General features: G+C 50.3%; 2 protein-coding genes and 1 long non-coding RNA gene across 4 annotated transcripts; 1 reads left to right on the forward strand and 2 right to left on the reverse strand.

Moving 5' to 3' along the window:
* Positions 1 to 1013: 1013 nt before the first annotated feature.
* On the reverse strand, positions 1014 to 8683 carry FSCN3 (fascin actin-bundling protein 3). 2 transcript variants are annotated; one of them, XM_045564821.1, is made up of 7 exons: positions 8367 to 8683; positions 6614 to 7310; positions 6153 to 6271; positions 4293 to 4452; positions 3657 to 3827; positions 3135 to 3335; positions 1014 to 1242 (listed from the first exon to the last, which is right to left on the reverse strand). In XM_045564821.1, exons 1-7 carry the CDS (start codon positions 8508 to 8510, stop codon positions 1040 to 1042), a joined length of 1695 nt encoding a protein of 564 aa, XP_045420777.1. In that variant the 5' UTR covers positions 8511 to 8683; the 3' UTR covers positions 1014 to 1039. The 2 variants fall into 2 exon arrangements, with proteins under 2 accessions (XP_045420777.1, XP_045420778.1); XM_045564822.1 differs by lacking the exon at positions 1014 to 1242 and having other exon boundaries at positions 3135 to 3340; positions 8367 to 8636.
* Positions 8684 to 10086: 1403 nt separating this feature from the next.
* Positions 10087 to 13164, reverse strand: ARF5 (ADP ribosylation factor 5). Its single transcript, XM_045564823.1, has 6 exons — positions 12949 to 13164; positions 12346 to 12426; positions 11910 to 12019; positions 11360 to 11431; positions 10698 to 10823; positions 10087 to 10573 (listed from the first exon to the last, which is right to left on the reverse strand). The coding sequence occupies exons 1-6, from the start codon at positions 13013 to 13015 to the stop codon at positions 10487 to 10489; spliced, it is 543 nt and encodes a 180-aa protein (XP_045420779.1). The 5' UTR covers positions 13016 to 13164; the 3' UTR covers positions 10087 to 10486.
* LOC123647409 lies at positions 12531 to 14167 on the forward strand. Its single transcript, XR_006738225.1, has 2 exons — positions 12531 to 12865; positions 13611 to 14167. It is a non-coding gene; the product is annotated as an uncharacterized LOC123647409 (long non-coding RNA).
* The last annotated feature ends 36 nt before the right edge of the window (positions 14168 to 14203 follow it).

Here is a 14203-nt window from a genome sequence, read left to right on the forward strand (position 1 = left end):
TATCTCTGTATTTATTTCTATAGTCATTTTCCATTTATGGCAATTGATTCTGGTTTTCCATTTTATGATAACGATAAAATTATGCCTTTCTAGGCCGGGTGTGGTGGCTCACGCCTGTAATCCTAGCACTCTGGCAGGCCGAGGCAGGCGGATCCTTTGTGCTCAGGAGTTTGAGACCAGCCTGAGCAAGAGCGAGACCCCGTCTCTACTAAAAAAAAAAGAAAGAAATTATATGGACAACTAAAAATATATATGCAAAAAATTAGCTGGGCATAGTGGCACATGTTTGTAGTCCTAGCTACTTGGGAGGCTGAGGCAGGACGATCGCTTGAGCCCAGGAGTTTGAGGGTGCTGTGAGCTAGGCTGACGCCACGGCACTCTAGCCTGGGCAACAGAGTGAGACCCTGTCTCAAAAAAAAAACAAAAACAAAACAACAAAAAAAAACTATGCCTTTCTAAATAAATCTATTTAAGAGTCTTTGTCAATAAAAAGATTAATAAGGCAGGTGGTAGGTAGCTAAAAGCCGAAATCATGAAGACAGTGCAAGAATGACAGACGTTCTTTGATGGAAAGAATAATGGACGTTAGAGTCAGAAGACATGGGTCCTAGGCCTAGCTCTGTTATGATTAGTCATGGAACCTTGGGCAAATCCCTCCAGCTCCCTGTAAAAGACAAGAATCGGTGGAGGAAATATCCACCTCAGTGGGTCAAAGGTAACAACAATGTGGTGAAATGTGGTAGGGGAGGGACGGGTGAGCTACACAGGCATAAGGTGTTATTGCCATTACCCTATGCCCACGGGATTAATAATCCTTCCTTCTTTCTAAACCAAAAAGACATTTAAACTCACAACTGGATTCTGACTCCTTCAGGACAAGGCTGGCTCCCTAGAAGTCCTTGGGAAAAGCCTAGTGGTTCTGGGTGGGGATGGGGAGGATCGGTGGAAGAAACGGGTACTATTTGGTGTCCCCTCTTCTGAACAGAACTTAGAGCTGTGGCCTGGGGCCTCAATCTCCACTCACATCCAGACCCCTGCTCTATACTGAGTCAGATGCACACCAGGATCTTGGGGGTGGCCTGTTGTGATGTATTGTTCTTTGAAGCAGGTGTTTTGCTAAACTGGGTAGGAAAAATGTAACAGATATTCTTCTCTTGGATCTTGACTCTGGGGTTCCTGCTCTGTTTGGTGCAGTAGTCTTTCCTGGAGGATTTGGATTTTGGTAGATGGCCTCCCATTGACCTGGGGAGGAAACAGGAAATGGAATCCTTCAGTAATCAGTCATTTGCTGATCTCTGGCTTTTAGATCACTGGGTAAGATCCTGTACGAGGAGAGAGAATAAAGTGATTTGTCCAGGCCAGGCGTGGTGGCTCACGCCTGTAATCCTAGCACTCTGGGAGGCTGAGGCGGGTGGATTGTTTGAGCTCAGGAGTTCGAGACCAGCCTGAGCAAGAGCGAGACCCCATCTCTACTAAAAATAGAAAGAAATTATCTGGCCAACTAAAAAATATATATAGAAAAAATTAGCTGGGCATGGTAGCACATGCCTGTAGTCCCAGCTACTCGGGAGGCTGAGGCAGTAGGATCGTTTAAGCCCAGGAGTTTGAGGTTCCTGTGAACTAGGCTGACGCCATGGCACTCACTGTAGCCCAGGCAACAAAGCGAGACTCTGTCTCAAAAAAAAAAAAAAAAAAAAAGTGATTTGTCCTATTCTTGATGAACACCAGACATATGTCAAGTTAACTTATAGGAAAAAGCTTACTAGCTCTTTTATCGTTGTTGTTATTGTTTTGAGACAGAGTCTCACTCTGTTGCTTGGCTTAGAGTGCCGTGGCCTTATCGTAGCTCACTGCAACCTCAAACTCCTGGGCTCAAGCCATCCTTCTGCCTCAGCCTCCCTAGTAGCTGGGAAAACAGACATGCACCAACACATCCTGCTAATTTTTTCTATTTTTAGTAGAGACAGGGTCTTTCTCTTGCTCAGGCTGGTCTTGAACTCCTGAGCGCAAGAAATCCTCAGATCCTCAAGAGATCCCCCGTCTTGGCCTCCCAAAGTGCTAGGATTACAGGTGTGAGCCACTGTGCTCGGCCGCTTACTAGCTCTTGATTCCAGGTCTATCTGATGTCAAAACTGAAGTGCCTTCCAAAACAAGAAAGGAAAGCAAGGTTGTGAAGGGACAGGACTAAGAGCAAAGAGGTGCCCTGAAGAGTGTGAATAGGGAATGATGGAAGGGAAGAAGCATGTTAGGGAAGCAAACTTGGTGTGAAGATGACTTTGGATAGGGACAGATCTGGTGGCTGTGTGCTGCTGGGGAGCCCTGGAAGCCATACACCTGCTGGTGAAGAGCCTGGAACCAAGTGGCAACGGTGCTAATCAGGAAGGAGCAGGCACTCAAGAGGCATTGTTAAGGAAGTACCCAAGAACCTGCAGGGTCCGGTGAAGGGAGAGAAATGGAGGACAGAGAGATGGTGCTGAGGTCTTGAGCCTGAGCATCTGGGAGGGTGGAATGCCTGGGTATGCCTGGGGATGGCAGGAAGAAGAGAATCACCTTAGGAGGGGAGGATAAGGAAGCTGACTTCAGCTATGCAGATTTTGAGGGACTGGCAGGACGAAGTCAAGTCAACTGTCCATGAGGAAGTTGGAGAGAGATGACGTTAGGGCTCAGGAAGAGGGTCAGGGCTGGAGATAAATGTCTGAGATCCGGGGGTAGGGATAGAAAGCCCATAGGATAGAAATCACATCTTTTTTTTTTTTCACTTATACACATAGTTAAAGTCATCTATATTCCCTGAAAATGGGGAAAAATTCTGCATCTTAGTGGAGAGGCAGAGAGGCAAGAACACCTCACCCTGTCCCCTCCAGGCTTGCTTGCAAGCCCACATGCCAGTGCAGCATAATAGCAGGAGACTCAGATGCATTTTCTTCTCCTCTCTCTACCAAGTCTGGGTTTAGAAGCCCTCAAGGAATGGTACAGATTTGGAGTAAATGTCTGGAGTCAATCAAATTGTGGGACAGAAGTCATCCTGTGCATGCATTTTGGTCTTCCCATCACATGTCCTCACCCACCTCCCTTCTCCTCTCACCCTCAGCTCCTGCCCCCCAGCCCCCAGCCCTTTACCCTCTTTCCCTTACCTAAAATTCCCAGATACACTCTTTGGTAATGTCTTCGCTGTCTGCCAATAGGGTTCCACTGCGGTCCGCTCGCATGTAGAAGCCATTGGGTGCCAGCACGGTGAGCAAGTTGCTCCCCTGGAGCTCTATACAGAAGTTGAGGGCAAACTTGCCCCATGGGCGAAAGGTGCCAAAGGATGTTATTGACCAGAAGGATCCACCCTGTGCTGGGGAGGGAAGAGCTCAGGTTCATGGGCCATTCTTCCGAAGGAACTGCTTGCTGCCTCCAGGGGGCTTCCTGAAGGCAGACCACCCTCCCCTGGTGCCCCATCCTGCCTGTTGGCAGGTCTGTCTATGGAAATGCAGGAGGGTCAGCAGGGTTCCACTGGTTTCTGTTCTGCTAACCCACTCTGGGGCTTTGAAGTGTGAAAACAAACAGAAGCCCTGTTTTTACTTTTCTGATGAGCAGGCCTGAAGTCTGAGCTGGGGCTAAGGCAGGGGCCAGATTGTGAACCCCAGGGCCAGGCAAGAGGAGCCACTCACCCTGGAAGTGGTAGATTCCCTGGCGGCAGGGCAGTAAGTGAATGCAGTCGGGCTGCTCCATATTGCACTGTATGAGGTCATGTTCTGACGAGGAGCCCACGTACCCATACCGACCCCGCAGTGCGAGGAAGCTGCGGTTGGCTAATCGAATCCCAAATTCCTCATTGGGGCCTGAAAGAAGTAGGAAGGAGTTATCTGGATAGGCTGCCTCTAGATGTTTTTTCAGATGGAAGCAGGAGGGGGAACAGTAATTGCAGAAGGGTATTGTCAATATTTTAACATTTAACAAACACCTACTATGTGTCAGGTCTAATGTTAAGTACTTATGGAGTGTTTGTGAGAGCACTTAGCACAGTGTGGAGCCCAAGAAATTTTAATATTCTTCCTTCCTTGAGATGTGTTGATCTGTTTAATCCTCATGACAACCGTGTGAAGCACCAGGATGAATATCATCTCTGCTTTTATAGACAATGAAACTGAGGTTCAGAGATGGTTTGTTCAAGCGATAACAAAAATTCAGACCCAACTCTTCTGACCCAACTCCAGTGCTTTTTTTTTTTTTTTAAATCATATTCCACTTCTCTCTAAAAGCATCCCTGACTTGGAATAACCTGGCAGGAGGGCTGCTCAGCTCACCTGGAAGGGAGGCACCGGCCATCAGCAGACCATTGGCTGCAACGCCCAGGAAGCGCCCACTGAGGGACTGCAGGATGATCCTGCCACAGTTCCACTGCACATGGAAGAAGGTGTCAGTCTCCAGGGGGTGCCCGTCAGCCATCACTATCTTGTGGCGCCTCTGGAGAAAATATCAGGAACAGGGACAAGGAGTGAGGATTAACAATCTCAGCCCTCTTCCCATCATTTTTATTCCCAGACCCTCTTCCCACAACCCACCCCCTACCCCCCGCCAGCCCTTTTCATTCTCCCAGAGTCTGCTTTATGCCTTCAGATCCTTTTTGAAAAACATGTTGTGGCTTGCCCACTTCCCCCAGCCTGTGTCATGTCCCAGAGACAGCATAAAAAGGGGGTCAGGATAGCCTATGGAGAGAAATGAACCTCAGCTCTGATTCCCAGATTATTTTGCAATGGATCATAGATGTAAAAAAGTGAGAGCTAAACTACAAAATGTCTAGAAGAAAACATAAGAGTTCTTTGTAACTTTGCAGTAGGCTATGATTTCTTGGGGTAAGAAAAGCAGTAACTGTTTAAAAAGTTGACAGATTCAACTTCATTGAAATTAAAAATTTGCTTCTCAAAAGATACCATAAAGCAAGTAAAAAGGCAAGCCACAGACTGGGAGAAAACATTTACAATACATATATTTGGCAAAGGACTATGAATTGAGAACATGTAAAGAATTCTTGCAACTCAAAACAAATGGCAAATAACAAATAGCAAAAGACCTGAACAGACACCTCACAGAGAAAACATACAAATGGGAAAGAAGCACATGAAAAGATGCTAAAAATGACTAATTTTAAGGTAAATGCAAATGAAAGCCATCAAAAGAGGCCATTACACCCCCACTAGAGTGGCTAAAATGAAAAAGACAGGCAATACCAAATGCTGGTGAGGATATGGAGCCCTCACTTAGAACCCTCATACATTACTGGTGAGAATGTAAAGTGGTATAGTCATTTTAGAAAACTGATTTTCTTATAAAGTTAAGCACACATCTATGATATAACTTTGTAATTTCATTCCTAGGTATTTACCCAAGATAAATGAAAATGTAGGCTCACAAAAAGATTTGTTCGCAAGTGCTCATAGCAATTTTATTCATAATAGCCCAAACTAGAAACAACCCAAGTGTACATCAACAAGTTAATGGGTAAATAAATTTTGTTTATGAGTAGTATTACAGAATACTACCCAGCAATAAAAAGGAATGAACCACTGATACATGCAATGTCACAGATGAATCTTAAAACCATTGTGCCAAGAAAAAGGAGGACATATACCATACATACTGTATGTTACTGTTTATATGAAATTCCAAAGTAGGCAAATCTAGTCTATAGTGCAGAACAGAGACCAGTGATAGCAGGGTGGGGGTAAGGGTGGGAAGAAGGATGGAGGAAAACTGCAAAGGGGCAAGAGGGAATTTTTGTGGTGACAGAAATATTCTCTAACTTGTGGTATGGTTATGGCATTGTTGCACGAGTGTATATATTAATATTTGTCAAAACTTACAGAATTTTATACTTAAAATAGGTGTATTTATAAAACAAATATATGTACTGTACATATTTGTACATAATACACATAATTTATACATATGTATATTATATAATTTGCATATATTTAAATTATACCTCAATAAAGTTTTTTTTTTTTTTTAAAGACGCTCCATTGGGTGAAAATGCATGCGTACAGACAAGGGTGTCCCAGCTCACCTCACCATCTGGTCATCTGCCTTGAAGAAGCGGAAAGCGTATCTAGAGAGGGAGAGCTCAAAGCTTAAGGTTTCTCTTGCTCAGAAAGCCAAGGTCTCACCTGGGCTAGGTAGTAGCCAGTGGCTGTACGAAGCTGCAAGGTGGGGCTCTCACTGTCACATTCAAACTGGAACAAGGACATCGGGGTTAAGTGCTCAGAGGTGGCATGTACCTCAGCATCTGCAGAGGAAGAACATGTCAGTAGGAGCCCGAGTCTGGCCTTGCCCGAAGTCTCAGCCCTTCCTCCATGCTTTATAACTGGGCTTCCTTCTCCTTACTTTTCCTCTCAACCTTCAGCACCTCATGTCAGACCATGGTAGTCTGCAGAAGACCCAAGTGACTTTCCCCTAAAGCCCATATCCCTGCTTTTCTGTCCTTCTCCATGGCACAAAAGGTCCCCTTGGGACCCCAGAATCTTCATTATTAGCAGATTCAAAAATCCTTGCTGATCCCAAACACATTTTCCTCTTTTCAGCAGCCAGCCCTTCCTCCCTCCATGGCTGTGTTGGACCCAGCACTTGCCGTAGGTGACTGAGATGAACCTCCGAGTCTTTGTCCTGAGGGTGACCCAGGTGGGGCAGTGCTGTAGGACGAACCACTCCTCACCCCTCACAGGATTAGAGCCGAGGCCCAGGAGCAGATGTGTGCCCTGTGCATACAACATGCCTCCTTCTCCATCGCACAGTGCCACGAGCCCTCCAGGCCGCACTTGCATGTGAAAAGCTGTCTGTGATGAGGGTTGGGAGACCAGCCGGTCTACGTGTGACAAGAAGTGGTGTGTCGAGGTCTCCAGGTGGTAGCATCCATCTCGGAAATGCAATAGGAATCCGCATTCCTCCAGGCAGGGGACTACTGCATCCACCCAGATGCGGCCCACGGTAGGGTCAGTCCGGGCGTAGCAGCGGTGGATGGGGCTATAGAGGATCACATGGACATGCAGGGCTGGCCGGGGTGTCCACATGTGGTAAGCTGAGAGGACCCTGGAGTTGCAGAACACATCCTCACCGTTGGACTCCAGATAACGACCAGAGATTAAGCACTGCAGGGTCCACTTGCTGTTACGGTGGAAATGGAGTAGGAAGCATCCATGGTGGCTGTTCCTTGGCCGGCCATAACACACAGTGCCATCCCCCTCACACAGCAGATAGAAGCCCTGCAAGCTCTTTAGTCGTACCACGGCCTGTGTCTCATGCTCATTGCTCACCAGGAGCTCACAGGTCTGCAGGCATTGGGAGAAGAGGGAAATCAGTACTGCCATGTGACCAGCCAAGGAGCCCTGCAACCGTCACCGCTATTGTCACCCCAGCACCTGCATCAAGACCAACCACCTCCACCTCCACGTCAGCCCTGGTGTCTCCTTGCCGTCAGCTCTTCCACCCTCCCACCCAACAGTAATTAAAAGATCTCTGGGCCCTGCCACCACTGGAGCCATAGGGCTTCTTAAGGTCCAAAGAGAAGTTCTAGATGCCCACTTCCTTCAGCTAACTGAAGGTAAACCTCCCTCTCCCTTCCTTGATCCTATCCTGCAATACCTAATTTTCCAAGAAATGCTGTAGTTTAAGAGTCTTACTTTTTTCTTTCCCACTGTTGCCCCTGGATGGCACACTCAGCCAATACTCTCATCCCCAAAGGCTGCCTCCCCAACATGGCGGGAGAAAAGCAAGAGCTCTCCTAGGCTCCAGGGAAAAAGATCGGAGCACGGACAGTTGAGATGCAATTGTCTGGTTCAGCTGATCAACCTTGTTATAAGTGAGAGGACTTTGCTTCTGCTGAACTCTGGCACCCATTCCAGAGGTGCCTATATTCCTCTCTCAAATGAAGACCAGTACTGCTCGGGCTTCCACAGTTCCTCATTTTCAACCAGAACAGAAACAGAGGCCTTGCAATAACTCCACTGGTCCAACCTCCCCTGGATGTCCAGAATTCTGCCTTCCAGCCTGGGCTTTCCACCTCTGCTCTTTGTGATGACACAACCATCCTGTGCTGAGACGGAAGGTAGGGAGCAGCCAGAGGGACAAGACAGCAAAGCCAGGGCTGAGGCTACACCTCGTGGAATACGTTTAGAGGGGAGATGGAGCAATGGGGACCTGTGAGCAAAAGCCTGGAGTAGAAAGGTCTCATGCTGGCAATGACAGAGGCTAGGAAAGTGATTAGGTTGAGAGTGCACCCCTGCTGCCACACACACACACACACACACACACACACACACACACACACACACAAACACAAAGAGCTTGGCTACTAAACTGATTCCAGTACAAATTTGCCTTGTTACCTGTCTCCTGCCCAAACTCTTTGCAGTAGCAGTGACCGTATTCTTGTATGCCTCAAAGGTGAGGTAGGTTCCTGCCCAGCTGATGAGCCCAATCCTTAGGTCCTCAGCCTTGGGATGTCTGTGTATCCATTCCACCTCATCCATGGGGCTGGTGCCACAGGTGATGACTCTGTCCGGCCCAGCCTTCCCCCCAGTGGTGAGGTTCTACAGGCCATAGGGCCTGGAATAAGGCCCGTAGTACTCACCACAAGACGTTCCCAGAAGGAATTTCCAGGCAGAGGCTGGCCAGGGGCCCAGAGCCTCTGTGACCCGGGAGCATTGTGACTGTGAGGGCTGCCTCTTATCCCACCACAGCGGGGAAAGGGCCCTGGCCCAGCAAGGTCAATCCATGGCCCAGAGGAATTGAGTCCAGAGGCTCTGGCAACTGCCCTCCTACGCCACTCCGGGCACCAAGGTAGGGTGATCTGAGACTGGGAATCAGAACTTCAATTTTCAACTTTAGGCAAGTCCCTCCCTTTCTTTACCTCTGTTTCTCGTTTTGATAACTGCATAGAAGTCAACTTCTTTCCTCCCTAGGAAATGGGTTCTGCCTGGCTCCCTTCTGGCTCAAGTATTTTTTTAAGTTCAATATCCAAGGAAAATCTATCAGCTTTTATGGCCTTTGGGAGGATGGGGCCAAAATGTCCAGAAGTTACTTTGTAGGAAATATGAGGAAACCCTAGATAGATAACCAGTGAGGATCAAATTACCCATATTAATTGGGAAGGCTGGCTCAGAACCAGGGTAAGGAGTGACTGAGGTGGAAAGAGCACGGAGCACCCCACCTCATCAACCCATAGCTGCACTTCTGGTGGGTAGGACAGATGGCTGGGCAGACAGCCAGAGCTCCTGTAAGAAGACCAGCCTTTCCCCTCCAAAGAGTCTCTGTTCTCTAATAGTCTCTGGGACTCACTTCCTGCAAAGCTCAAGGGGAGAAAAGCTAGCCCAGAACCTGAAGAAACTGACAACATAAAAAAACAGAGAAAGGCAAACATAAATAATGAGTTTTGTTTAAGCTTTGCTGGGATCCAAAGGCAAATGGGTAGAGTCAACCACACTTGGAAAATAGGCCACAGCCCTGGTCCCTTACGCATGCTTTCCTACTCCTCATAGATGGGGTCTTTCTGGGTAGAAAGAACCCCAGTGCTGCACAGTGAGGAACTGTAGCCCCCAGGCTTCACCAATGTTTTGTAAAATAAGGCTAACAGACTACTAGTACCAGCATCATCTGCATGATTTTAAGTATGCATATTGTTGGGCCTCATACTAGTCCTGATGAATCACATTTTCTGATGCATACCTCAGGACCTGTATTTTAAACACACATTCCCTCCCCCTCAAATTTTAACATGCAAAGCAATCATTAAGAACAGCTGCTCTAAGTAGCTAGGAGAATCATGGGGAGTGGAGCTATATGGTTTATGCAGCCATGAAGGTAGATACTGTTGCCTTCAGCAGAGGTTCCTTGGAATTGGGGAAGGAATGAGATTTCTACCACTGGAAACCCTATAGTATTTCCAGCCCAAGAATAAGGAGGGAGAAGCTGAGCTGGATGAAGGTGTGTTTTTGTGTGGTGGGGGGTGGGTAGTCCTGCAGATTGAGCTTCTTTGAGCCTCTCCCACATTGTCTCTTTGCACCCAACAACCCAGCCTCCCATTTCTAGGCTACAGACAACACCGTATACAAACCACAGCAAATTTATTACTCAATATCCAGTGCCACATCATAGCACCACCCGAGCGCTCACCTTCCCCCACCAACCTGGCCCCGAAGGTACACCCAAAACTGAAAAAACAAAAGTAAATCCAGATCCCTGCTCCTCCTCTGAAAGATGGGGCCTTGGCCAGGAAGCCCCTTCCACAGGTCCCAGCAGGCAGGAGAGTGGACCCCTCTGTGGCCAGAGAGAGAGGCTCCAGGCTCCAACAACAGAGAGAACATGCAGGCAGGAGCAGGAGCAGAGGCCTGTGTCTGTGGGGGTGGAAGAGTGGGAGGGAAGGGCACTGCCTGAGGAGTCCGGGAGTCTGGTTATCCCGGGGATGCACGCGGGAGCTTCTGGGCAGCAGGGGCCTGCCCCTGGCTGGTTAGCGCTTCGACAGCTCATGGGACAGCCAGTCCAGCCCATCGTACAGGCCTGTGCCTTGGGTGGCACAGGTGGCCTGGACGTACCACTGTGGGAGGAAGGAAAGAAAGAGGTCAGCAGCAGAGAAGAAAAGGGGATGCCTTTATATCCGTGCCCCAGCCTGTGGCTCCCCTGGAGAGGCAGGGTCCAGCGTGAAGGGACAGGACCCTTACCGTGCGGCTGCGCAAGTGCTGTAGCCCCAGCTTGTCAGTCAGCTCGCTCACAGGCATGGCGTTAGGCATGTCCTGCTTGTTAGCAAACACCAGCAGCACCGCATCCCGCAGCTCGTCCTCTTGCAACTTAAAGGAGAGAAGACAGGGTGGGACCTGTGGACTCAGCTCGCAGCAAGGTCCCCAGGTTCCTTTTTCCCTGCTATGCTGGGGAGTCCCCCTTCCTACCTTCTAGCTTCTCTGTGGGAAAAATACAGTATCATGTAGTCTGTTGCTAAACACAGACACAGAGTTATTAATGAGCTTGAGGTCACCTAAGCCTTAAGTCCAGAAAAGGCCTTTTTCTAATTTGAGTACTTGCCTTAGGTAAAATGACAAGATTTCCAAATGGAAAAAGCAAGAACATAAGATGACATTTTTTTCTACCACATATAATTCTCCTCTATCCACCAACTTCTAAGACTCAAATGTAAAGGCATGAGAATTAAGGGGAAAAGTCAGTCCTATCCTTACCAGGTGAGATACACAACGTGTTTGTGCCCACAAATACAAACTCACATTCCTGGCCTTTGATGCCTCTTGGAGGTTCCCTGACTTCCATACCACCACCGAGATCTGTCTGTCCCCAAGCCAACAGATCAGTTCCCAGGACTGTGGGTACTCACCATCTTCTGGAGTTCATCAGCAGATTCCTGGACCCGCTCCCGGTCATTACTGTCCACCACGAAGATGAGGCCCTGGGCAGGGAGGAAGGAAGGAGAGTCAATCACTCCCACCTGGGACAAACTCTAATCTGGCCCTTTCTCTCTTCTTCCTATCTTTAATTGTGCTGACCCTTCTCATCTGGTAAATTTCTACTAAGGCTCTGCAGAAATCCTAGCATAAACTAGAGATGCCACTGCAAAGGATATAGCCTCTGCCCTCAAGGAGCAAGCAGGTTATCTAAAGATGTGCAAAGGAATAGAGAGATACGTGATGACGCTAAATCAGGCAGCATGGCCCTAGAACCCTGCTTCTCAGGAGAAGTTCCAGGAGGCCAAGTCTAAGAAGACTAAGGAGAATTCTGAAGGATGAGTAAAGGCAGGCCAACCAAAGGAAGCATAAGCAGGGAAGGGTTTTTTCCTGGCTTGGGGGCCCAGCCTAGGCCAATATCTCAGTCCTCCCAGCCCTAACACCTCTTTCCCTGGAGTTGGGAAGTCCCCCCACACACTCCACCTGAGTGTTCTGGAAGTAGTGCCGCCACAGAGGCCGAATCTTGTCCTGGCCTCCCACGTCCCAGACTGTGAAACAGATGTTCTTATATTCCACTGTTTCTACATTGAAGCCTGCAGATAATTGGAAACAAAAAAATGAGAAAAAGTCCCGAAAGGAAGAAGCTCACTAAAACTACTAGGATCTCAGCAGGAACACAGAACCAGAAAGCAACGATCAAGGCCCAGGCGAACAGAGCCCCAAGAGGACCCGCAGCCAACAGACAGGGCGGGGCTAGGTCACATCCACCCCGCGGGCCCGTAGAGATACCTTGACCCACTTCTCAAGTAGCCGTATCTGATGTCAGGGTCAGTGCCAGGAAAGGGGCAGAACCCGCAGAGGACCCCGAGAAGGCCCGCCGCGGCGCTCCCGCTCCTCCCTGCCTCGCCCCTGGGCTCACCTATGGTCGGGATGGTGGTGACAATCTCCCCCAACTTGAGTTTGTACAGGATTGTGGTCTTGCCAGCCGCATCCAAACCAACTGCAACGGAGAGGGGCACAGGGATGGAGATGGGAGCGAGGGAGCCCCCTAGAGACCAGGGAAAGGGAGAGGCCAGGACAGCTGATGGTGATCGGGGCGGAGAGCGGGAGCGCCTCCAGGTGCGCGCTCGTATCTGCCTTCGGGGCCTGGAGGGCAGTCTGGGTGGCGTGCGCCAACTCCGGCCCCCAAGGTGGGCGAGGGACGGGAGAGGACTGGGAGGTAAGGGGCACGGGAGGAAGGCCGCGCTCCTTTTAAAAGTCGTCTCCAAGGGCGGAATCCTCCTTTCTTACCAGCGGGGTTGGGGCGGAGGGAGCTTCACCCCACCCAGGCCCACAGCTCGGGGTCTCAGGCCCCGGGGGCAGCGCCGCGGACTGGGACCCGCCCGAGAGCAGAGGCAGCGGGGAGTTAGGAGGTGGGTGAGTCGGCGTCAGAGACCCAGGTGAGCGGGGCTGGAGGGACGCGGGGGCGGGAGGGCTGCGCCGGGCCGGCGCCCCGGTCCGGGCCGCGCTTGCTATGCCTCACCCATGAGAATCCGCATCTGCTTCTTCCCGAAGATCCGCGAAAAGAGCGCGGACACGGTGAGGCCCATGGCGGGGCCCGGGGGAGGGGGCGCGGGCGCGGACTTGGGGTGCGGGCTGGAACCGGCCGGCCGCGGGGGGATGGGGCGCAGCAGCAGAAGGCGGAGGCTCCGCCGCCGCCTCCGCGCGTCCCGGCCTGCCCGACGTCACCGCGGGCCCGCCCCCGCCGGCCCCGCCCCCAGCTCGGGCCCGGAGTCGCCCGAGCCGAGCGGTGCTCCGCGGTGCGGCCGGGTCCCGCGCGGCCTCCGGGAGGGGGCGGGTCTGGGTCGGGCCTGTGGCCGCGACACCGGCGGCCCGAGCGGGGCTGAGGAAAGGCTTCATCGCTGCGCAGCGGCGGCCGGCCTCCGAGCTCTAGTTTGTTGCGTCCAGCCCACCGTGCGCTCCGGTTTAGCTCTGGAGAACTAGCAGCACCGAGCGCGTGCGCCACCCTCCTTAGGGGAGCGGAAGCTGAGTGCAGGGGGCTTAGTCCCCCCTTTTGCCCTTTCGGCTTCCACCGAGGGCTTTTCGCGGAGTAGGTGGTCGTGTGAGTGTGCCGGAGGTAGGGGAAGAAGATGCCCGAGAAGTCTCTGCTAGCTTTCATGGATCCTTAAAACGTCTACCTCATAGGTCCCCATCAGCGGAACCAGTGGAAGATTCCCAGCCTTGGGCGAGTGTCACAGACCCACTCCTGGACCAACTGGAGAACTCCGCCTTCCCTTGATCGCCCTGTGGACACCGTCTTTCAATCCAGGCGCAGGCTGCCTTTCTGAAGTTCCTTTTTCACTTTGCTACAGACTTGTGGACCTGGATTATTAATGCGCACCTATTCAGGATTTTGTGAGAATCTTGCCTCCCTAGAGCCAAAGAGCTTCACATGTAATTTCCCCCTTCATTTTAGCATCTAGGAGAATAGTAAAATAGGAAATTTCTTCTATAGTGGGGACGAGCTCAATGCCAGGCATCTAACAAATATGCTTAACAGGTGCCTGTGGGGTTGAACTGGACTGACAGGTTGCTCAGTGGAGCTAGGGCAGGCGTTATGCATATTCCGGATTCCTACTGGGCTTCCAGGATGCATGGCTTATGGGCTAGAGGTGAAGCTGAGCTGAAAATCAGAAACTTTCACTCATTCATTCACTTTTCCAACACATATTTATTGACCGTAAATAAATGTGAAAGCACTATTTCTGGCCTTAGTTCAAATCTCAATTCTGCCATTT

The sequence above is a fragment of the Lemur catta genome, chromosome 11, assembly GCF_020740605.2.
Source record: "Lemur catta isolate mLemCat1 chromosome 11, mLemCat1.pri, whole genome shotgun sequence".
NCBI lineage: Eukaryota > Metazoa > Chordata > Mammalia > Primates > Lemuridae > Lemur > Lemur catta.

What these genes read in the sequence shown, in the direction of transcription:
- FSCN3 (XM_045564821.1), bottom strand. Translation starts at nt 8,510, where the DNA reads ATGGATGAGGTGGAATGGATACACAGACATCCCAAGGCTGAGGACCTA. An exon ending in CTGGCTACTACCTAGCCCAG is followed by an intron (nt 4,453 to 6,152) that starts GTGAGACCTTGG and finishes TATTTTCTCCAG; the next exon opens with AGGCGCCACAAGATAGTGAT. An exon ending in AGTGTATCTGGGAATTTTAG is followed by an intron (nt 1,243 to 3,134) that starts GTAAGGGAAAGA and finishes TTTCCTCCCCAG; the next exon opens with GTCAATGGGAGGCCATCTAC.
- ARF5 (XM_045564823.1), bottom strand. Translation starts at nt 13,015, where the DNA reads ATGGGCCTCACCGTGTCCGCGCTCTTTTCGCGGATCTTCGGGAAGAAG. An exon ending in CACCACCATCCCGACCATAG is followed by an intron (nt 12,020 to 12,345) that starts GTGAGCCCAGGG and finishes AATTATCTGCAG; the next exon opens with GCTTCAATGTAGAAACAGTG. An exon ending in CTGATGAACTCCAGAAGATG is followed by an intron (nt 10,824 to 11,359) that starts GTGAGTACCCAC and finishes CTCTCCTTTAAG; the next exon opens with TTGCAAGAGGACGAGCTGCG.